A 23,138-nucleotide genomic window follows, 5' to 3' on the forward strand; every position below is an offset into this window, starting at 1 on the left:
CACCTTATTTGTTATCACATTTATGATTCTAATTTATTTGTTCGTTGTTTTTTTGGATATCATATCTTTTCAACATCATAGTTGAACATTTTTTTAAACAATGTTTTCTTTTGAAGGGTAATTTTGATATTTTCAATAGACCAGTGATGATCAGTTACCCTTAAGGACCAACTTGACACTTTTGAAAATTTAGGTACTGCAATAATACCTTTGAAAGTTTAGATATTAATTTGACACTACCCTCAAAATTCAGGGTACTAAAGTGAAATTCAAAAGATAATTTTAGAATTTCAAAATGTTATAAATTACATATGACATCGCGTGCATCAGTTAACCAAGGGATTACTAAGGAGAATAACCAATAATAAATTAACAGTTTTCAAAAGTTTGAATACTACAATGAGCCGTTTTTAAATTCGAGTACTAACTTGAAATTGTACCAAAGTTCAGGGTACTAAATTGATATCTTCCCATTGAGCTGGACTGTCTCGGCCCATGATTACCCCTAGTCCCATGGGAGGTTCAAAGTATCGATATGATATGAGTTTTGGCCATATGGTATTGGCACTTAGAAATGGCCGAAACTCTATTTTTTTTAGCTTTTGTTTCAAAGTTTGGTGTTTTTTGAAAAACTTATTACCTGTTTTTTATTATTAAAAAAAATTGGGGGTCCGAAACACCTGAAAATAGGCCTTTCAGACTGTATCATTTTCAAAAGATATGATACATGCCTGATACAAGGCATATCCTATCATACTTTGAACCATGAGCCCTGCAGCGACGCAACAATCAACAGCTCACAAAGGTGCACATTGTGAGAGATCAAATCAACCCCACAAAATTGCCCTTCACAATGTCCCACAGCACATCTTCATCATGTATTGGGAACATCTCCTGACATCATCATTTCTGATATTATCATCGAGCAATACACTGCGGAGATATGCTGTTGGAGATTGTGGGGGGGGCTGATTTTAACTCGCATTGTGATCGGATCTCAAGCCACAATTTGGATTGCTCAAGACTCTAAGTAACGATGGGCCAAAACGTAGCGTAGTAACGCCTTATTACGTTATCCTTTGTTCTTCTTCGTTGGGTTGGGACTTGGGAGAAATCAAAGACTCGATTCAACCCGAACCAAATCGATTGCTGCTGGTTAATCCTTACCCCTCTCCTCCTCAAAACTATAAAAAATTTCCCGCGAAAATACCCACTGAACAGCCATGGCGTTCGCTGCGTTGCTCCCTTATGCATCGCCATCTCTCCAACTTTCTTCTTCCCTTCTCGGGGAGTCCTTATCATCGCCTACTCTTTTCATGGGTGCCCCTTTGAGCTTCTCACCTTCTATTTCATCAGGTCTGACCACTATTCTCGATGTTCCATGTTTGCATGTTTAAGACTTATCATGGTCAGCACCATCAGTTCACTGTGACATAACGAATTCATCGTTACTTTTTGAATTTGTTAGTAGCCAACTTGAATATTTTATTTATCAATGCTTTTCGACCAATTGTTGCAACCAATTTTTTTTTTTCTGTTTGGCTGTTTTTTGGTAAATGCTTCATCGTTATCATGTAATTTAGGAAAACAAAGTCAACTTGTGCAAAAGCATATTGTAATTATTTCGAAGAAGATATCAGGGTTGGAAGAGGCTATGCGAATAAGGAGGTATGTTGTTGGGTTGCTACACAAGAGCCTTGGACATTAGTGTTTGTTAATAATTTATTTATTTTTCATTAAAATACAAGTTCCTTAGTTTCTTCCAAGCATAATGGTCTGTGTTCATTAATGTTTGTAATTTTCTACAAGGAAGTGAACCTGTGGAAGAACAATAGTTTTTTTTTTTTTTGATAAATGAATAATGATTTTATTAATAAGAAATTGACAAAAGTAGCAATTCCAAGATTGTTTGGTTGGATCAGATGGATATTGGCCGGACCTTTTGAGTCTCGATGCTCACTTAACTTACTTAAGACATTACGATCTGTTTGATGTGATGCCTATATCTTTAGACAGATGTTGTGAAAAATATCACATTTTGATACTTGTATGATATATGTCATGTTTAGAAAGGTGGGAGTAGGTTGATAGCCATAAGATCACCGTATAGAGGATAGGCAAGTCCATGTCAGTAATGGGAACCTATTTCTGGTTTTGGCTATTTTTAATTAGCCACAGCACATGGTATGATAATAATAATAATAATAGAGTATATAGAGGGAGCCACGTATTCCAAAAGAAGGGAGATTACATCATATATTACACCCACTAAGATAGCTAGCCGAGGCTAGCTTTCTTACAGTTATACTTTATAAGCCCTTAACTAGGTTTATAATTCCTCAGAATAACGCATTCTGCCTTCCTCTGCCTTGGCATTTCCATCCTCCAAATTGCTTGCTGACCTTGGGCTCCAAATTTATAAGCATCTCAGTTCAGCAGCTAACTTTCTTATTTCCCTTCTCATATGTCTTTGTTGCCATGCTCCCTTTTTGTGCCCATTTGGGAGGGCTTTCACATAGTGGATTTTGGCGTTACATGAGCTGAGAAACCCATAAAGATGTTAAGCCATGTTCCCAACGGGTCCTTCCTCATTCTTCATACATCATGTTACCATTTTTGAATCCTCTTCTATTAGAATATTTTTAAAGTTCACTGATTTGACCAGCCAAAGATATTCCCCTTAGAGTATACTGTCAAGATAATTCCCCAAATGGAATCCCCAGTCTCACCAGACCAGAGTATACTGCCAAGATATTTCCCTTAGAGTTTCTAATAACTCCCCCTACTCCAGACAGGCCTCAGTTCCCCAAAATTCTCCCATCAAAGTCCAATCTAATCCAGCTGTTGAGTGGTGGGGACCACAAAGGTGTAGCATTAGAGGAAGCCAGCTACTACCAATTCCTTAATAAGTCATCATTTGAGAAGTGTTGGAAGGTCTCTAGTATCTTGACCCAATAAATAACCTTTAGCTTTACATTTTCAATGATGTTATCTACTCCATGGGTAGTGTCTTTGGATATTCTTGCATTTCTTTTTTTTTTTTTTTTTGATCAATAACACTTTCATTAACTCATCAATAGAAGATTTACAATAGGAAGACAAACACGCTTATCTTCCAAGAGCAACAAAGAACCTCAAGAAAAGGAAAAAAAGAAAGAAAACACACTATAGTTACAGCTTAGCCCAAAACAGTGAATCCCTTTCTGCCCCTTGTTTAGCTAAACCGTCAGCTAGGGAATTAGCCGATCTTTTAACCCAATGTATCTTAACTTCCATCTCCCGCACTAGTCACTTGAATTTCTTCCTCTCATTATTGTACTTCCATAAGCCACAGTGATCTTTAATCAGCCACCCTATCACCACCTCTGAATCCCCTTCAATTAAGAGTTTCCTGATGTTCAACTCCTTAGCTTTCTGGACTCTTTCCATAACTGCAAAGATCTCAGCTCTAAGGGAGTCACCCATTCCAATTGGGCCTGAGAACATGGCAGAGATGACCCCATTTTCATCCCTAAAAACGCCCCCAATCCCCAATTTTCCCGGATTTCCCCCCTGCTACACCCATCAAAGTTTAGTTTCACGAATCCACCAAGTGGAGGGGTCCAAGCCACACTCATTACTGACTTAGTCTGTGTGCAATTTGCAATTTCACCCCTTTTCCTTAGCATGTCATCCACAGTGTAATCTGTGAAAAGCTCCAAAGATTTCATCCACTATACCGCCCTAATATGAATGATAGCCCTCAGATCTGCTGCTCCTCTCTGAGCTTCTAAGAAAATCCTAGAGTTTCTTTCTTCCCAAAGTGTCCAACATACTGTGGCCCTTAGTCCTCTCCACATTGTCCATCCCCTTTTCATCCGCCACCTGAAAAAAGAAGGGGAAAAAAGGCCTTGCAAGTCTGATGGAGGATTCCAACTACATCCAAAAAGGGACAAAGCCCATTCCCAAATTGACCTCGCAAAATTGTAAGATACCAAGGTGAAAACCAATCTCCCCATCCGCTTTACAAAGAACACACCACTGAGGTGACAAACAAGTATTGGGTCTCTTCTTTTGGAGTAGATCACCTGTGTTGGTTCTTTCCAGATAGGCTTCCCAACAAAAACTACCAACCCTAGGAGGTATTGCTCTGCACCAAACCTCATCAACAGGAAAAGGGGGAAAGGTAGGACTGGTGGGTTGACTTAAGACTTTGAAGAAAGAAGCACAAGAAAAGATGCCGTTGGGTGTAGGTGTCCAAATTCTAGAATCCGCCCTAGTGGGGTCTAAGACAACGTTATCAAGAAGTGCAATAAAGCTCAAAATATTGTCAAAGTTTGAGTCCCTCAAATCCCTTCTTAGATCCAAGTTTCACCCAATCCCAGAAGTGGAAGAGGACAGGGTGGTGAAGGACGAGATTGACTCATTTTTCAAATAAGAAAGAGCATACAAAGAAGGGAACTGATCCTTTAGAGGGGCACTCCCCACCCAGGTTTGTTCCCAAAATTTTATGGAGTTACCGGAATTCAAATCATACCTGATATTAGGGGAGAAAACTGGTAGCAGCTCATGAATGGCTTTCCAAGGAGAATTGCTTGTGGTCCTAGCTCTGATTCCAGCCCCCCATCCATTATGCTCTAGCCCGTGTATACTTGCCACTATTCTAGCCCATGTATTCTTGCATTTCTCTCCTCCCATACACCTTACAATGGCTGTTCTAACACACCTCCAAAGTGTTCAGCTTCTCATCTTCGGTGGAGAGAAGAATGCTACACTGAATAGATTAGGCAGATGGTGGATTCCAATTGCTACCAAACAAAGTGAAAAAGAAGTCCCAAACATGTGACACAAATTGGAAGGAGATTAGCAGGTGCAAATCTGTTTTCCTTTGTTCTTTGCAAAGGAAACATACACTAAGTGAGGCATGAATAAGGCCTTCTCCCTTTGATCATATCACAGGTATTACTTTTTCCATAAGTGATTTCCCAAGCAAAAACCTAATCTTAGGAGGGATCGGCCCAAGCCGCAGATCTTTTATAAAGGTTGCAAAAAAGATGCTTTGAAAGAAGAAGCACAAGAGAATAAGCCATAATGGGTTAAGGTTCAGATTCTTCCATTAGGGACAGGTTCATTAATAACAAACATCCTTGGACCTTGAGGAAAGCTAATAATGATAAAACTTTTGGAGGTTCAAAGTCCCTCAAACTCCTTCTAAACCCAAGTTCAATGAGAAACCAAAAGAGTAAGAGAAGCAATGGGAAATGACTTTGTTTTTGTTAAGAGGAGATAGAGAAGAGAACAAGGAGTCTATCATTAAGAGGGATGTCTCCCCACCAGATGTCTTCCCAAAATTTGATTTTATTCCTTGAGAATCATACCCAAGGAATTGGGGGGAAAGATGGTCAAATGGAAAAAATAGCTTTCCAAGGGGAAGATAAGGAAACTCTAGTATTCAAGCTGGCATCCTAGCCATTTTTTCGAAGAAGGTAAAGTATTGTATTGCAAAAAGAAAACCAAATACATCAGCTCATGTACAATGAGAACCTGTACACTGGGATCCTACCCAGTTGAGGACAGTCCATGAATGCTTTTAACGACTTTATGCCACAGTGTGTTCGTATCCAAAGGGAACCTCCTCCGCTACCTACAAAGGAGAGTGCTATTTTTCTTCACAATTCTCCCCAAACCTAGTCCACCCTCATTCTTTGTTATTTCCACAAATTGCTAATTAATCAAATGGTCTTTCTTTAATTCCCTGGGTTCCCACAAGAAATCCCTCATTATTTCCTCCATTATATTTGCTATCACTGAGGGGTCCCTAAAACCTGAGAGATAATAGATGGGTAAATTGGACAGAGCGGCCCTAATTTGGGTGATCCTATCTCCTAGGGATACATAATTTATCTCCTAAGTTGCTAGTCTTTTCGTGAACTTATCCAATATTGGACTCCAAAAGGTGATACTTTTTGGATTACCCCTTAAAGGAAGGACCAAATGTTTCATTGGCCACTCAGACCATAGAGCACACTATGGTTCTATCCTATCCTTCCACCACCTCTCTTTCTAAGTTAATTCTGGCTAAACTACTTTTGTTCAAATTAGAGATTTTTACAAAGCAATGTATAATGGCCTAAGTTTCCTAATATCCTCCTCTCCCCTATCTTCACAAAAAAAATTTAATGTTGTTAGCAAATTGTAAATTGGCAATTCACACTCTATTCCTCCCCACCCTCCAACCCTTAATGATGCCTAGAGAATCAACTAGGGGTATTAACTAGCTAAATACAACCACTATTAAGGTAAAACGAGAAGAGGGATAGTGTGTCTCCTTACCTGAGTCCTCTCTTTGCTAAAAAATTCCTTTCACTCTTCCATTTACCATCACTGAATGATGGCATGGTTGAATGCAGCCCCTAATCCATCTCCTCCATTTCTCACCAAATCCACAATTTTGCATTGCCCACTCCAAAAAATGTCCAATCTATGTAATCAACAACATATTCATTTACTGTGAAATGTGAAGATCCGATCAGTTATAGTGGGCTGCATCCAGGATTTTAGTGCATCTCTTTATAGTTTCAACCATATTTTTAACTTCTACGTTCAAGATTCTTTTCATTAGAAAACAACATGCACCACAAAAGCTCCTTATATCAATGTTTAATTTACTCATCCATAACCAATACAACCAAATAGTGCTCAAACATCCTTATATTAACGTGGACCTACTGCAATCAGAAACTCTTTTTTGCCTCTTGCTAAAACATTTTCATGTCTTGGAGAGCTAAGCTCTAATATTCTTTTTCTATGTTCAACTTGGTGTATCATCAACATACTACAAAAAGTGTCTGACCAAGTAAAGGCATAGGCTAAACACATGAGCTTTGCGGTGTCTTGGTCAATAGACATTCTCATTAAATCACTTCTTATGCTACTTTTTACTCATTGTCTGGTTCTCATTAGTTTGTTCTGTTTTTTTATGAAGGTCATGTTATCATTAAGTGATTTCTTATGTTTACTTTTGCCGTCATTGTCCAATCATTTACAGAGAACGTGAACTTCGAACAACAAAACCTTTTAGGAGAATACCACCTTTAAGGCGGGGAAAGGTCTCAGCACCTCTTCCAGTTCCAGATCACATTCCAAAGCCACCATATGTAACTACAACTTTGCTACCTGAACTGTCCAGTGAAGCTCAGATTCATGACTCTGGGGCCATTGCCCACATGAGGACTGCATGTGAGCTTGCTGCTCGTGTCCTAGACTATGCAGGCACATTGGTCAGGGTGAGATTTGAGAACTAATTATTTTTTATCAGATTACTGTTCTCTCTGCTTTACCTTTAAGTTTTGTAATCTTCATAAATAAAGTTCTTATTATTAAAATGTGTAATGATACAGTTAAATCATTTTCATTATCAAGATACACATTCAAGTGAATCCATTGCTATGATATTAAATATGGCAATCTCTAATTGATAAAAAATCCCGATCTCTTGATTATCTCTGCACTGTATCATCATACTTGTGTCACCCATAAGTTGTTCCTATGAATTCACAAACATCAGGGTAATGTGCATATTAATTGTAGAGTGGAGCATAGACTCCCACATCACTAGTGCGCTTGGATCTCCAAGTTGGGCATGGATGGGAATGGAATTGTTGACAGATGGAGATTGGGAACATCCACCGTGTATGTTTTTGGTTTGTTCAGCTATTTGCTGTCTTGTGTTCTAACTATTTATCTTCACTTCTATTAGATTCTCTTCATAGCAGGTGCATCTTCTTTCATTATTAAAGACACTTCTGATTGTTAATGATCAAAAACAAAGAAAGACAAAGCAGATGGAGATTGAGATAGTTTTTTGGTAACTTTACCTGGAGATTCTGTATTCTTTAGATTCTTTTTGATGAATTGTGTGGAAGGGCTCACTTGGAGTATATTGGAAGAAAATATTTGTGTTCAAGTTGGAAGAAATTAGAGCAGTATCAATACGACAAAAGGATTGATTCCTGGATATGGATTATTATTCTATGTTTTTTTTTTTTAGTTTCAGCTGTCATGAGACCTGAGAGCGGCCACTTGTGCCAAAGTAGCCAGAGGTTAGGAACTTAGGACTGGTTAAATCCAATAAATGAAGTCATTAAGGAGTTCCTTGATGGAGGTGATCAGCATTCTACATGAATAAAACCTTCATAGTATTCTAACTCATCAGCTAGGTAGGATGTTTCTACAAGATTATCACTAACTGGGTAACTTGGTTTTACAATTGATTGTTAGGATTTCCGTGTTTCATTGTAGGGTTGCAACAAAGTGTTGTCACCATGTTAATTCATCGAAACCAGATAATCCAGCCATGCACACATTAGGTAATTTGATTTTTTTACTTGAACCAATTGCTTAACATGTTTCATTGTAGGATTTCCGTGTTTCTAACTTTTCTTGGTATGATTGTAGACCATGTGAGCTCACACAAAACATATTAGGCTAGCTTAGCAGTTCTTAATTCTCATAGTAAGGTAGGAGACCTTGGAGGTAGCCTCTAGTTTTCCATTTGTTAGAGGGCTGTTTTTGTTAGGTTAGGAGAAAAGGCAATCACTCATTGGGTAATTTGGTATTACCCTGGATCATTAGAATTTCTGTCTTATATTTTGTAGGGTTGCAAGAAAGTGTTGTCACCATGTTAACTCATGGAAACCAAATCAACCAGGCATGCACTCATTGGGTGATTTGATTTTTCACCTGAACCAATCGCTTAACATGCCAGGCTAGCCTGATATTACTAACTTGTCTTGGTAAGATAGTACTAGTAGTCCATGTGAGCACACAGAACACACATTATGCCACCATAGCGGTTTTTGATTGTCATAGTAAGGTAGTAGACCTTGGAGGTAGCCTCTATTTCTCCATATGTTAGTGGGTTGTTTTTATGTCATTAGGGTTAGGAGAAAAGGCAGTCACTCCCTGGGTTGGTTTTACAATTGATTGTTAGAATTTCTGTGTTTTATTGTAGGGTTGCAAGAAAGTGCTGTCACCATATTAATTCATCAAAACCAAATCATCCAGAAATGCACGCATTGGGTGATTTTTTTTGCGAAAAGTAAAGTATAAACTTATTAACTGAGAAAAAATATACAAGTATGGTCCTCTGTACAATAGTGTTTTATACAAAAGTATTATGTTGATATTTCTAGCTTGAACCAATAGTCTTTGAATTTTTCACTTGAACCAATCGCTTAACATGTTAGGCTATGTTGATATTTCTAACTTGTCTTGGTATGATCGTAGACCATGTGAGCACACACAACATATTAGGCTAGCTTAGTAGTTCTTAATTCTCATAGTAAGGTAGGAGACCTTAGAGGTAGCCTTTACTTTTCCTTATGTTAGAGGACTGTTTTTATGTCATTTGGGTTGGGAGAAAAGGCAATCAGTCATTGGGTAATTTGGTTTTACCCTTGATTGTTAGAATTTCCCTATTATATTTTGTAGGATTGCAAGAAAGTGTTGTCACCATGTTAACTCATGGAAACCAAATCAACCAGGTATGCACTCATTGGGATTTGATTTTTCACCTGAACCAAACACTTAACATGTTAGGCTAGCTCGATATTACTAATTTGTCTAGGACTCTTGGTAAGATAATAGTCCATGTGAGCTAACACAACACACATTAGGCCACCTTAGCGATTTTTGATTGTCATAGTAGTAGGCCTTGGAGGTAGCTTCTATTTTTTCCATATGTTAGTGGGTTGTTTTTAACTTTTTATGTCATTTGGGTTTGGATAGAAGGCAATCACTCACTGGGTAATTTATTTTATAATCAATTGTTAGAATTTCTGTGTTTTATTGTAAGGTTGCAAGAAAGTGCTGTCACCATGTTAATTCATCAAAACCAAATCATCCAGGCATGCACACATTGGATGATTTGATTTTACACTTGAACCAATCGGTTAACATGTTAGGCTATGTTGATATTTCTAACTTGTCTTGGTATGATTGTAGACCATGTGAATGCACACAACACATATTAGGCTAGCTTAGCAGTTCTTAGTTCTCATAGTAAGCTAGGAGACCTTTATGGTAGCCTCTATTTTTCCATTTGTTAGAGGTTTTTTCTTTTTTTTTTTAATGTCATTTTGGTTAGGAGAAAAGGCAATCATTCATTGTGTAATTTGGTTTTACTCTTGATTGTTAGAATTTCCGTCTTACATTTTGTAGGGTTGCAAGAAAGTGTTGTCACTATGCTAACTCATGGAAACCAAATCAACCAGGTATGCACTCAGTGGGTGACTGAAAAGCAAATGCCTGTGCTGGCTATTTAGCCAATAGAGCTATATATCAAACTGAGAGAGGTACTTATGCTAATCCTCTAGTGGATATGTGTCAATTGATATGGGAGGATAGATTTGGGAGTAGTAGGATAAGACTATGTGATAGTTTAGTTTCTTAGTTTAATGTATATATCAATTTAGATTAAAAAAGATAAGGTACATTTGCATTATATGCTGTGTACAAGTGAAAATAGGGGTAGATCCCCTACACACAAAAAAAAAGGTATTTGGGGTCACTTTGCTCATCATGGAGATCCAAATCAACTGGGGTTTGATGTAATTCATAGTAAGAACAAGCTGGATGGATCCAGATACAAAATGAGCCGAATCCAGATGGATCCATATCCATTGTCTGCAATTTCTTTTACACACTTAAGAACAAAATAACTTCCAAGGATCTATAGTTCTAAAACTTCCTAAAATTAATAGATTAGGTTGGACCTCTGACCCAACTGCCTATAGTATTGCTGCTGTAATTGTAGTAATGATGAAAAGAATAGAAGGTTTGGATCTGGTAATATCTTGGCAAGCTTTTGGAGGGAATCATTGTTATGGCGTATTCAGGACCAGGAATCTATTGTAAATTTGTAACTACCCATAAACCATAATAAGATTCTATCACTAGGTTGGAGATTGAGGGTGATTCTCAAGTGCTGAATGGTCAAATAAGCAGTGGCCATTTGGACACATGACCACTGAGGGATAACATTATAGAGGCTTCTACTTTGGCTTCAAGGTGGATTGCTTGTTCAGGTGGATCCTGTGGTTGTCTAACTCATTAGCAGAGAACTTAGCCAGGATTAAGGTGGGAAGACCCGAGATGTATTGAAGCTTGTCCATGCCAGAATGATATATATATATATATATATTTTATGTATTTCTTTTGAGTTAAAGAAGGGAATGGATGGTTTAATATACACAATCTGTGATTTCCTTTTAGGTGCATCCTTAATCTGATTATATTCTTTTTATCCCTAGAAATCAGAGTATTTTCCCAACATGGTAGAAGTTTTTTGCATAAGAGACCTTAAATAATTTTCTGGGAACAGATATCTGGTCTAACATCAATGTTGAAAAAGTTTTAAGCATTCTGCACTCGTTTCTTTGTTAATCATTTTATTCTTTGAAGTGATAGGAAGTACAGATACATGTAGACATGCATAAGTATTTGGATCAAGCAGATTCCTTTAACTGAATGTTTTCTCAACTAAATATGATTTTGGTCTTCTTGTTTAAATTGTTTATTTCAATACTTTTTCCCTTACATGTCATTGATTGTCTTACATGACATGACTTTGCTTAAAAAGGATCTGTTACATTGCATCTGTATGTCTTTATCAGCCATCCGTAACAACAAACGAAATTGACAACGCAGTGCACAAGATGATCATTGATGCTGGTGCTTATCCTTCACCTCTTGGCTATGGAGGATTTCCAAAAAGTGTATGCACATCAGTTAATGAGTGCATGTGCCATGGGATACCTGATTCACGCCAGCTACAGGTTTTGTTTACTTAGTGCTGAATCTGCGATGCTTTATACAGCAAACCTTAGAGTTGAAGGTCTTGTTTTTTACACTGATGATAATCTCTTGTGCAGGATGGTGATATAATAAACATTGATGTTACTGTCTTCTTGAATGTATGTTCATAAATAGTTCCTTTGTTTCAGTTTAATCACATATGCTTCTACTGGTTTTTGTCTTTCATCATTCAGTTATTTACCAGTGTTCTATTATTTACTATAAAACACTTAATATGATATACATCATTACATCTATTTTGGCAACATCTATGATAATTTTATGTTTGATTCTCTGAGTTAGTTGAATGGATGCTCGCCTTTTTGTCTCTTCATGGCCTTAAATTTTGATTTTGATGGATGTTTTTATCACTTACAAGTTGGAATGATACTTTTGGAAACATATCAATATGGCACATATTAAGAAACTTAGCAGGGAAACTATATCAATTTATGATTGATATTTCATAAAATTATAAAAACATTGTTGATTGCAGACTGGTAACACTACTATAAATGACTTTTAGTTAAGCAAGTAGGCAGAAGCATATATATATGACATTCTAATGGCCAAAATTATATTTTTCTGTTTTCATTCTAATGTACTAACTCAGCTCAACTAAGACTTGTCCCAACCATATGGTGTTGGCTACACGAATCCTGTTCCACCATTCCTCTCTGTTCACTGCTATATCCAGTTTTAAGTTATGGGCCCTTAAATCATTTCTCACTACTTCAATCCGTGTCCTTTTTGGCCTGCCCCTATCTCTTCTAGACCCTTCAACTTGTAATAGATCATTTCTCACTTATGTTGTGAATGGTCTTCTCTGCATGTGACCAAACCAATTTAGACATGAAGAGGCCATCTTAATCTACTTTTCCTCATTTTATTTCCTATTGGAGCCACTCCTGGTTTCCTTTAAATAAATCATTTCTGATCTTATCCTTTCTAGTTTTCCACTAATCCATCTTAACATTTGCATTTCTTTCACACTGATCCTGCCCAACAATCAGCTCATACAACATTGAACATTTCTGACTTCCTAATTGCTTTACAAAATTTTCCTTTTAGCCTATGTGCATTAACTGTAATATACAATACATTTGCACCAACAAAAATGATATCTTTATTATCTTTTATAGGTAACAGAGATAAAATTGATTATATACAACATTTAAGAACACAGGGATGTGAGGCAAGGTGCTAGGACCTTTAAATCTTTCAGGCATAACCCTTGATCTACCACATTTTAAATAAAAATATCAAATTAAAATGATAAGTTCAGAAATATGCATAAGTATGTTTTTACATAGGAAAAACACCTAATAAATGATCACAGAAACAACAATTTAAGAATTTTAGGTGCTTTCTGAACCATTTAATAATTTTTAAGAAATCCTAAATGTTAAATAATACCTCAAAATGGCTTAAAATATGTTAAAAACATAGGTATAAGCACATACAGTGTCACATGTAGGTAGTATGCACATTTACATATACAAACACATAAAGAAGACATCTAAATGTGTGATGTAAGCCTCAGAGTTGGGTCTTGAGGTGTTTTCCTTGAGCCTTGCCTTGAGGCATAAGCTTCATATACTTTTTAAAACATTAATTCATCATCATGTAAGTTTTTAAAGTATTAATTATATAATAAATGCCAATTTTCCCAGCAATGGCCTCTACATAGTAAATAACAATAGACAAGAAATAACCTGACTCAAAAGAGTGCTTAATCTTTAGTACAAAAAATTCAACTTCCTAAACACCCTAGACCTATCCAGCCTGGGAGGATGGCATATACAATGCAGTGTTTTGGGGCCTGCATTATTATTATTTTTTTGATAAAATTCGGGGCCTGGATTATTCACAACCCCAGTAAGGCAACTGGGTTATGAGTCAAATGTTCGACCAATAGGTTGATCCAATGACATCTGTGCATGTCAGGGCTGGATGGCTACTCTCGTTTTCATGCATTAGTTGAGGTTTGAGTCTTGCAAATTGACTTTTTCTAATAAAGAATATGCATATCAATACAGATATTAGTTAAAACTTATAATATTACAGATATTAGATAAACAACACAAATAGTGTTGTAGATCAGTGATTATGTATATCATTTCTTTCAAGAAATATGATGCAAGTTCAAGTCTCTTCACTGTTATTTCTGGAACTACATTAAAGCAATGACCTGGATGGGTTACTGATAACTGCCTGTGTTGCTAAAACCCAGATTTTCAATGGTTCATCTGGGTTGATGGTGGTTTACTGAACCCACAAAGTCTAATGGATTCTGATTCAAATGGTTTGACTGGTTGAGCCAATTTAGGTCTGAAAAGATTATTAGCCTACAGAAATGCCAGAAAAATGCTTCTTAATCTTTTTGAGAAAGAACAAAGTATAATTGTATTTCTATGGAAAAATGAGGGAAAATTCCCTATACACTTATACGGTAAGTGACTATACATATCTCTATGCTTGCAAAAAGAAAAGATAAAGTATAGCAGTTACAAGAATTACATGTCTGAGTTATGTTATTTGAGCTGACCCAAGAAATGATCTTAGCAGACTTCATCAGGCTGGGATTATTTGTTCATGAAAATCCGGGTATTTCTTTCTATCTGCACTGTCAACATTACAGTAGCAGGAATCCACCGGCAGACCATTCTGCCTTTTCTACTTGTGCCCTCAATGTGCCAGCAGGTTGAAGCTTCCAAGATCAAGATGGTTTGAGGGAAGACCCAGTTCACCTGAAAGGTGGTTAAGTAATGGGCCTGGATTTTTTCTGTTAAGAATAGTAGTGCAGAAAGAATTGATCCAGCAGATTGGTGGTTGCAGAAAGAGTAGCTTGTAGAAGGAATAGAAAGACCTCTTCTGATGAGCTTATCCGTGGTTAGACACTTGCCAAGCAAAGCTATCCATACAAGAAATGCTGCCTTAGAAGTTATTTTAATGGCCAGGAAAATATTGTGGAGGAAGTTTGTAGAGTTGGATGATGTAAGTGATGGCCAATGGAATTGACTGAAAAAGGCCCAGATTTCTCCCATTTCCAAATTCTTCTATCTTCAGTGTATGGGTCAATATGGTGATTTTGGAGGCTGAGCATCTCTTTCAGGTGCCCAATCTCCCAATAATAGGGATTTCATCTGAATTTAGGTGACAATCCACCAAAGGAATTCTGCCAGGATGACATATCAACCATTTCCATGTTTTTGTTTTCTGCGTGCTAAATAGGGAGGGGAAAGAGGCACCCAAAGGCCTTTTCCCACACCAGCAGTTGTGCAAGAACCTTAACCTGACACGGTTTCCCGCCTTAAGGGAGATGCCTTCTAGGAAATGTGGCAGAACCTTGTAAGTGCTCTTCCAGATTGACTTGCTAGTGGCAGAGGCTGTTATATCTTGACTTGCAGCCCTACAGACCGCATTTATCAATGATAAGCTGTCTCTGTCTGCATTGAACCTTCAGTGCCCCTAGTTCTTAATCTTTCTCTTAATGAATTGGAGTTTCTTGGCCATGAGGTCCTGTACCCACAACCTCACAGGAATTCCACCAATCCCAGACCTTGTGAACGAAACCATTTTCTCTTAGTCATTAATTCTTGAAATAGGAAGAACCTAGGGGTGTGAAGAATACAACCTTTGACCAGGAGCAGAGGGGAGTGGACAAGTAGTCAGATAGAGGCCTGCACAGGTCTTCTTGATGAGTGGCTGGGGAGTGTTCTTCCCATTCTTTTTTTTTTTTTTTGGAAAAGGTAAAGTAATTTTATTCAGCTCAAAAAAACATACAAACTGGGTTCAGACCCAGAAGGGCAGCCTGAAAACCACAGCAGTTACACTCTCCACCAGAAATTAGAGCAAGAAAAAGAAGACAAATTTAGACTTTGAATTCCTCAGATACAGATATCCAAGAAATCAGCTTGCCACAGCTCTCTGAATGATATCTTCAGGACTTTTAGCTTTATTACAGAAAATTATACTATTCCTCTCAGCCCAAGTGTTCTTCCCATTCTGGCAAGATCAAATTTGACAAGTGTGGGATATGATTGGTTATTTGTCCAGGTGTATGCAGCCCCAGAAAGGGGAGATCATGAAGATCATGAAGATTGATTAACAAAGCAAAACCCCTTGTACCTGCAGTATGGAACCACCCTTCTTGTCATGAGAGAATCTGATGGCATTGAAATCTCCCCCTAATCCTTGTAACAGAGGATCCAAATACTGCACCTAGAATTAAAAAGAGGATATTTGTTCCAAAAGTACAACTTTTGAATTCTAAGAAGCAGCAAAGCACTTTTCTACAGCTTTGGTCATTAACCCATCCCTGTCCTTATGTTGACTCTTTTTTTTTTCTCCTTTTGTTTTTTGCACCTTGAAGTGTATAGATATGTGTGTTGTGTTTTGCGGGGGGGGGGTTGCACCTTGAATTGTATATATATAAAATAGGAAGAAAAGGCATAAGCTATATTGCCAATATCAAAACTAATGAAAGAATTCCATTGAGTCCACAAGCTGGAACAATTTTGACATGATTCAATAATATTGTTTTCATAATCAAAGAAAAACAAGAATCAAGGCAGACTGGTTTAACTAAATACGTATATTTTCTTTTGAATTTTTAGTGGACATAATGTAAATGCCTCACAGGCTGATGAGTTGCAAAATTTTGTAGTTCACTTCTTATCTTCGATGACTGATATTTCTCTTTATTATATGATTGGATTACTTTCAATTTTAGGGTTATCATGGTGATACTTCAAAGACATTTCTTTGTGGGAATGTTAATGATGCTACAAAACGCCTTGTGAAGGTATAATTGCATTGCTAACTTTAGGAACACTGCTGCTGCTGCTACTACTAGTCCTAGACTTGCACATGACACATACTGCTATTATTGTCAATCTATCATCATCATGATCGTTGTTTTCCTACCTGGGTCCCAATTCATTATTTTCTTGTATATTAGGTAACTGAAGAATGCTTGGAGAGGGCTATATCTGTATGCAAAGATGGTGCTAGCTTTAAGAAAATTGGAAAGAGGATCAGGTAAGTTGCTTAATCTTTTCTAATTTTTCTTTTCTAGCTACACTGACATCAAGAAATTTACTAGTATATCAGTTATGTTAATTGTATGTTAGATTTTTTTTTTTGATAAATAAGAAGGATAAATTTCATTAATAAAAAACTAATGCAGTTACAAGCTTCCCGTGGAGAGGCACGAGCTGTGTCCTCTTCTAACAGTAGGAAGAAAGACGAAAGATAGAAAACAGATTCAGTCTACTTTTGAGCCCAATACAAACTTTCCCTATTTACCCCTTGCTTTGCAAGACCATCAGCCATAGAGTTTGCTGATCTCCCCACCCATTGTATTCTCACTGTCAAGCTTCTTGTTATGCAGTTGAACTTTTTAATTTCATTCTTAAAACACCACACTATAGCTTCTAGATTTTGTAGCCAGCCCACTACCACCTTGGATTGGAGAATGCTCCATGTTCTTGTTTTATAAGATGTACATGAAAATATTGCTGGGAAGCATGTAGTATGTGCAAGATTTCCAATTAGAGGGGGAGAGTTTATTTTTTGAAATGTACTATGGATGTCTGTGATGTGGCTTGGCATCGTTCTCAGTCACTGAGTTAATTTATTTCGGGTCTGGCATTTAGACATTAGACTGTCCATGTGGCCATGGTGAGTTACATTTTTTAGTATTCAGTCACTTTAATAGTGTATATGCCTGACCAAAGAATTGTACCTTTATTACTACATGTAACTTTTCCTTTATGCGCAATTAGAAAAAGAAACGTTTCATTTGGTGAAAAAGAATCAGTGATTGGTCTTTAGAGTCTGAAGATGGGATTTGGTTCCAGCTGTAAGTTATGACATATGACCCCCACGAAATGTACCATTTGGCCTGCAATTATTACTTTCTGATATATTAAGTTGACTTCATACTGACATGCCCCTCATTTAATCATTAAATTGACTTCATGCCAACAGTTATTAGCCATTCTTTAGGATATAATGCCATCTATTAGGTAAAACCCTTGGACAGCTTTCAAGTCTTTTCCGTCGCAGACATTCTAAGAACATGGTCCGAAGTGGCACAATCTTTGAGAGTAAGAGATAAAGTAAGGCTGGAGTGGAAACCACTAGAAGGCAATAAAGTAAAACTGAATTTTGATGGCTCCTATGGAAATCCAGGCATCTCAAGAATTGGAAGAGTATTAAGAAACTCTGACAGGAGGATATTGGGTATGTTCTCAGGACGGATTGGCAACGGAAATTCGCTGAAGGCTGAACTATTGGCACTACTACAAGGGTTAAAGCTAGCCAAACAACTAGGATGCAGACATGTTGAAGTGGAAGGGGACTCAAAAGTAGTAATTTCATGGGCAACAAATAGCAGCCATACCCCATGGATGTTTAAACGTATGATTAGGGAGGTGGAGAAGATTGCAAAGAAGGTTGAGGCTGAATTTAAATGGGTCCGAAGAAGTGCAAATGGGCTAGCTGATGGATTAGCAAATCAGGGGGCATTGAGACAGCAACTATTTTGGGCTGCACTGTAATGAGGGGTAGAATAGAGTGATTAAAGGGGATCAACAATCCCATCACCAAGTTGTATAAACTCCTTACAATCTGAATTTTAATAAAATATATATTTAATGATAAAAATATATATAATGCAATCTATTGCTAACTCTTCCTGTTGTTTTGCATATTTAGTTTGGGTTGGAATATTTTTTGAGAATCCTGATTGACTTTGTTAACACCATACTATCTCAGTGAACATGCTGAAAAATTTGGATATAATGTGGTGGAGAGATTCGTTGGGCATGGCATAGGGGCAGTCTTTCACTCTGAACCAATTATATTACATTACCGTAAGTAATAGCTTATTTTCATTTCTTTTACATTATTCTCTTCACTTGGCATAACTTATTATATTTGTAGAAAATACATTTTGATCAATCTTTGAATTCTTCACGGTAGAATGTAACCTAATGAGCCAGTTTATATTATTTTAAATAAGGAAAGGAAAATAAATGGCCCTAAGATAAATGCTAAAGTATGCTATTTATTTTCTGGGCAAGCTAAGAAAAAGGTAATTATCTCACTAAGATTCCTAACAAATTTAATCAGTATTATTGTGAGTTGTGCATCTAAATCTTCTTCTTTGATTATATATTTATCATATAAACCAAATTTCCCATGATAATGTTTTTTTACAGTATGTGCTTATAATTTAACAATGGATATAGCATTTAATAGAATGGAATTGTGAAACATAATTTATGTAGTCGACCCCATATGGTTGGGATAAGGCTTAGATGGTGATTATGATGAATAATGCTTTTTACTGTACTGCACATCCCTGACTAAATTGGAGGGCTGCATCTATGAAGGAAAAAGTATATCAGTGAATTAGATTGCCCAATTTGATCCCCTAAAATGCTAAAATCATACTTGAAATTAAGATTAGTTTCTTTCATGTTTTTTTTTTCTTTTTTTGACAAGTTAGTTTCTTTCATGTTTTAAAGATTGCTAAAATAGAAGGATGTATTTTTCACAAAGATTGTCACAAAAATTGCTTTGGTTCATAAAGAATTGGTTGTTTTCTTCCTTTCTTTCAAGTAAGGGTGTCAATGGACTGGTTTTGGATTGGACCCCGTCTAGTCCAAAATCAATTTGGACGGATTGGACGGACCAACAAGACATTGGATTGGACCAATCCAGTCCAAAATATTTAATAGATTGGATTGGACCTGGTCCTTCCGTAACAAATTTATATTGGATTGGGTTGGATTAAGCCAATATCTGGTCCATTGATATAAGATAAGAATATGTGTCAATGGACCAGGTTTGAGTTGGAACCAATCTAAATCAAAATGAATTTTAACAGATTGGACTATACATTGAATTGGACCGGTCCAAATTGGTCCAGAACATTCATTGGATTGGATTGGACCTGGTTCATTTATAATGGACTCACATTGGACTGGATCGGATTGGACCAAATCCAGTCCAATTGAATGCCATGGCAATTTACATAATGGTGGATACACCAAGGGGTACATATCTATCTCCAAAAATGGGCCATTTGACTGAAAGATGATAACTTTACCAGATTATTTTGGTTTTGGTTGTGTCCAATAGTAGTGATGAAACTCCCAGTGCCCTTAGTGGTTGTAAAATAAATGAATATGTTCTTTACACTTGTCCCTTTTGATTTCCAGATTTAGTAGTTAGAATTCTTATTTGAATGTCCCTATAGGTTACCTACTGGTTTGTCTTGGTTCTAATGCAATTAGGAGTTGTTTTGGGTTAGTTTTTGAGTCTAATTTGGTCATTGTAAAGGGAGGCCTTTATTATTCTAAATGTAGTTAGTTTTTGTCCTGCATCGTATTGGACGTATTGGATAAGTTTCTAATTTTAAAATAACACTCATGAGTAGTAATATAAAGCTACTTTAGAAAGATTCCTTTACAAGACCAATGACTGACTAAATAATTGCCAAGTTAAAAACGAATATTTAGAGACAGGAAGTTTCCTGTTTTAGACAGATGAATTCCCTTGAATAGTTTAATTATAATGTTTCTTCTGTTTTTAATTTGGTCAGTGCCTTTCTTATCTTCTTAATTTGATTGTGAATTGCTTGACAGGCAATGAAAAACCTGGGTTCATGGTTGAAGGCCAAACATTTACTATTGGTGAGTACATTTTCAAGTTTATAATGACTGGAAACTTAATGATATGAGGTGAAGCAGAGCATTTATTTCTCTTCAAGTACAAGCATCTTCCAGCAATGACTGCAAAAGTATGCACACGCCCTTAGCATAATTGAATACTAGTAAATAATTTGTCTTTTATTGTTAAATGGTGTATAGGTACTAGTAAATAAATTGAATTAAGAGAACAGAAATTGCTACAATAATTTTCACCATTGGTTTTGTTGGAGGTGGTAAAGCCAACACCATATCCATGGAAGCCAATTAAAAGGTTGGAAGTGGAGAAAGAAAAGTAAACTCAAATCTCCGTCATGTAGCATGGGTAGGAGATTAGGGATGAAGATTGGCTCCAGCCATTTGGTCAACTTAATATGGAATAATATGCTGCCTGCAACTTCTGTACATATACATGGTAATGATGTTTGTATCTAGACATGTAGTGGGTATAGAAATATTATACCCTTGATAATGCAATTAAGAGGGGTCTACCTTATAAATTTTCCTTTGCAAGAAAATGCATTTTAACCCTAACAAGAAGATGAATGCTCATCGTATCAAGCCTTCCTTTCCTCCCTCGGCTCTATGTCTATGCCTAGGAGTGTTAGTGAGGCTCTCTCTAGACCTAAGTGAAGGGTAGCTATACAGGAGGAAATGAAAGCATTGATCAAAAATCAAACATGAGAGATTGTGGATTTACCTGATGCCTAGGAGACAATTGGGTGCAGATGAGTTTATACAGTGAAGTACAAGGCTGATGGAAGTATAAAAAGGTACAAGGCGAGGCTGGTTGCAAAAGGTTACACTCAGACTTATGGCATACATTAGTTGGAGACTTTTGCACCAATGGCAAAGACGAGCTCAGTCTTGATTCTTCTATCACTAGAAGCTATATACTCTTGGCCACTCTTCCAACTTGATGTGAAGAATACTTTTCTTAATGGCGACTTTGCAAGAGGTGTACATGGACCTTTCAACTGGATTTTACAATGATGTGTATAAAGGAAATGTATGTAGATTGAAGAAGTCTATATGGTTTGAAGCAATCACCCAGAGCTTGGTTTGATCAGTTTAGAAGTGCATTGGTTGTATTTGGCTATACTCAAACTCAACAATATATAGAAAGCTATCTTGGAAACAAGAGGTTTTAAAATAAGTACAACTATAACATAATATATGCTATGTAATTTTAATAATATAATAGGAGTGCAAATTAGGATACAATGTGATCTCTTTCGGTACCTTGGTTCAATAATTCATAATAAGGGAGAGGATGCCACTTGATTAGAGAAAGATTGGCAAAATGTAGGGGCACACTACACACCCAGAGTCTCATGTGATAGTTCAATACCACTTTGGTTAAAAGGAAAATTTTTTAGTTAATAAGGTCAGCAATTCTTTATAGAGCAAAGTGCTGGATAATCAAGAAACATGTCCATAAAAATGAGTGGCAGACATGCGTATGTTGAGAGGATGAGTGGAGAATCTAGAAAGGATAGAGTCAGGATTGAAGTCATTTGAAGGAATTTAAGAGTAACTCTCACAGGTGATAAAATGAGAGGGTAGACTAAGATGGTTTGGTCACATGCATAGAGGACCATCTACATCATCCATAAGAAGCGAACTATTGCAGGTTGAAGGGGTTAGAAGGGCTAGGGGCAGACCAAAAACAGGACATGGGTTGATGTAATAAGAAATTATTTTAAGCACTCATATTTTAACAATGGATATGACACTACACAGAATGGTGAAACAGGATTCATGTAGCTGGCCTCAAATAGTTGGGCAAGACTTGGATGATAATGATAATATAGCACTGTAGGGATGTTTGAATGGTTAAGACACGAGGGACTGGCCAAAATATGTTCCAGGGACTAGCCAAATATTTTCCATGTGTTTATTACTTTTTGAAATCTTAGGTTAACGTTGTAATTGCACCTTACCTAGTCTTATTCCACATTTATTTTCAACTTTTTTTTTCACTGCAGAACCTATTCTTACTGCTGGAAGTATTGAGTGCATAACATGGAGTGACAATTGGACAACTCTTACAGCTGATGGCAGCCTTGCCGCACAGTTTGAGCATACTATATTGATTACTAGGACTGGTGCTGAAATCTTGACAAAGTTCTGATATAAGAAATGGTAACTTTATTAGCAATTTTGGGGCGATGCATGCCTTTTAAGAGCTGTTCTTTTTCAATAGTATATTTCGTTGTCCCTCGAGAAGGCCCTTGTTTCTTGTACAAACTTCGAAAATAAAGGAAAATAAAAAAGTCCTTACCAAAATAGACCATTTGCCTGCCTGAGATAGCAGCACTTGTACCATGAACAGGAAGTCGGTAGAACAACTTTGCAACCTGTACAGACATTTATAGACTATCTGCATTCACAGCTAACTCAAAAGGTTTCCTCAAAATAAACCATTTTCCCTAGCATGGAAAAATAGATTGCTGGTGTGGTTATTGTTATTTACTATTTTGAGGAATTTTTTAGGGATATAGTTATTTTCATTGGGATACTATTCCCGTAAATTTCCTTGCCTGTGTGGATTGGGAAGTCCGTGTTTTCATACGGTAC

The 23,138-nt window shown here is 36.9% G+C and overlaps 1 protein-coding gene across 6 annotated transcripts; it reads left to right on the forward strand.

Moving 5' to 3' along the window:
• Window positions 1-896: 896 nt before the first annotated feature.
• Window positions 897-22,981, forward strand: LOC148854745 (methionine aminopeptidase 1B, chloroplastic-like). 6 transcript variants are annotated; one of them, XM_088985184.1, is made up of 10 exons: window positions 897-1,356; window positions 1,584-1,668; window positions 7,028-7,265; window positions 11,655-11,816; window positions 11,913-11,954; window positions 16,571-16,642; window positions 16,799-16,878; window positions 18,619-18,716; window positions 20,496-20,543; window positions 22,547-22,981. In XM_088985184.1, the coding sequence occupies exons 1-10, from the start codon at window positions 1,224-1,226 to the stop codon at window positions 22,690-22,692; spliced, it is 1,104 nt and encodes a 367-aa protein (XP_088841310.1). In that variant the 5' UTR covers window positions 897-1,223; the 3' UTR covers window positions 22,693-22,981. The 6 variants fall into 6 exon arrangements, 4 of the variants coding, with proteins under 4 accessions (XP_088841310.1, XP_088841312.1, XP_088841311.1 ...); XR_016113044.1 differs by having other exon boundaries at window positions 1,085-1,356; window positions 20,496-20,650; XM_088985187.1 differs by having other exon boundaries at window positions 1,327-1,463.
• The last annotated feature ends 157 nt before the right edge of the window (window positions 22,982-23,138 follow it).

Source organism: Nelumbo lutea, chromosome 4, assembly GCF_056320005.1.
Source record: "Nelumbo lutea isolate HS-2025 chromosome 4, American lotus-T2T, whole genome shotgun sequence".
NCBI classification, from domain to species: Eukaryota; Viridiplantae; Streptophyta; class Magnoliopsida; order Proteales; family Nelumbonaceae; genus Nelumbo; species Nelumbo lutea.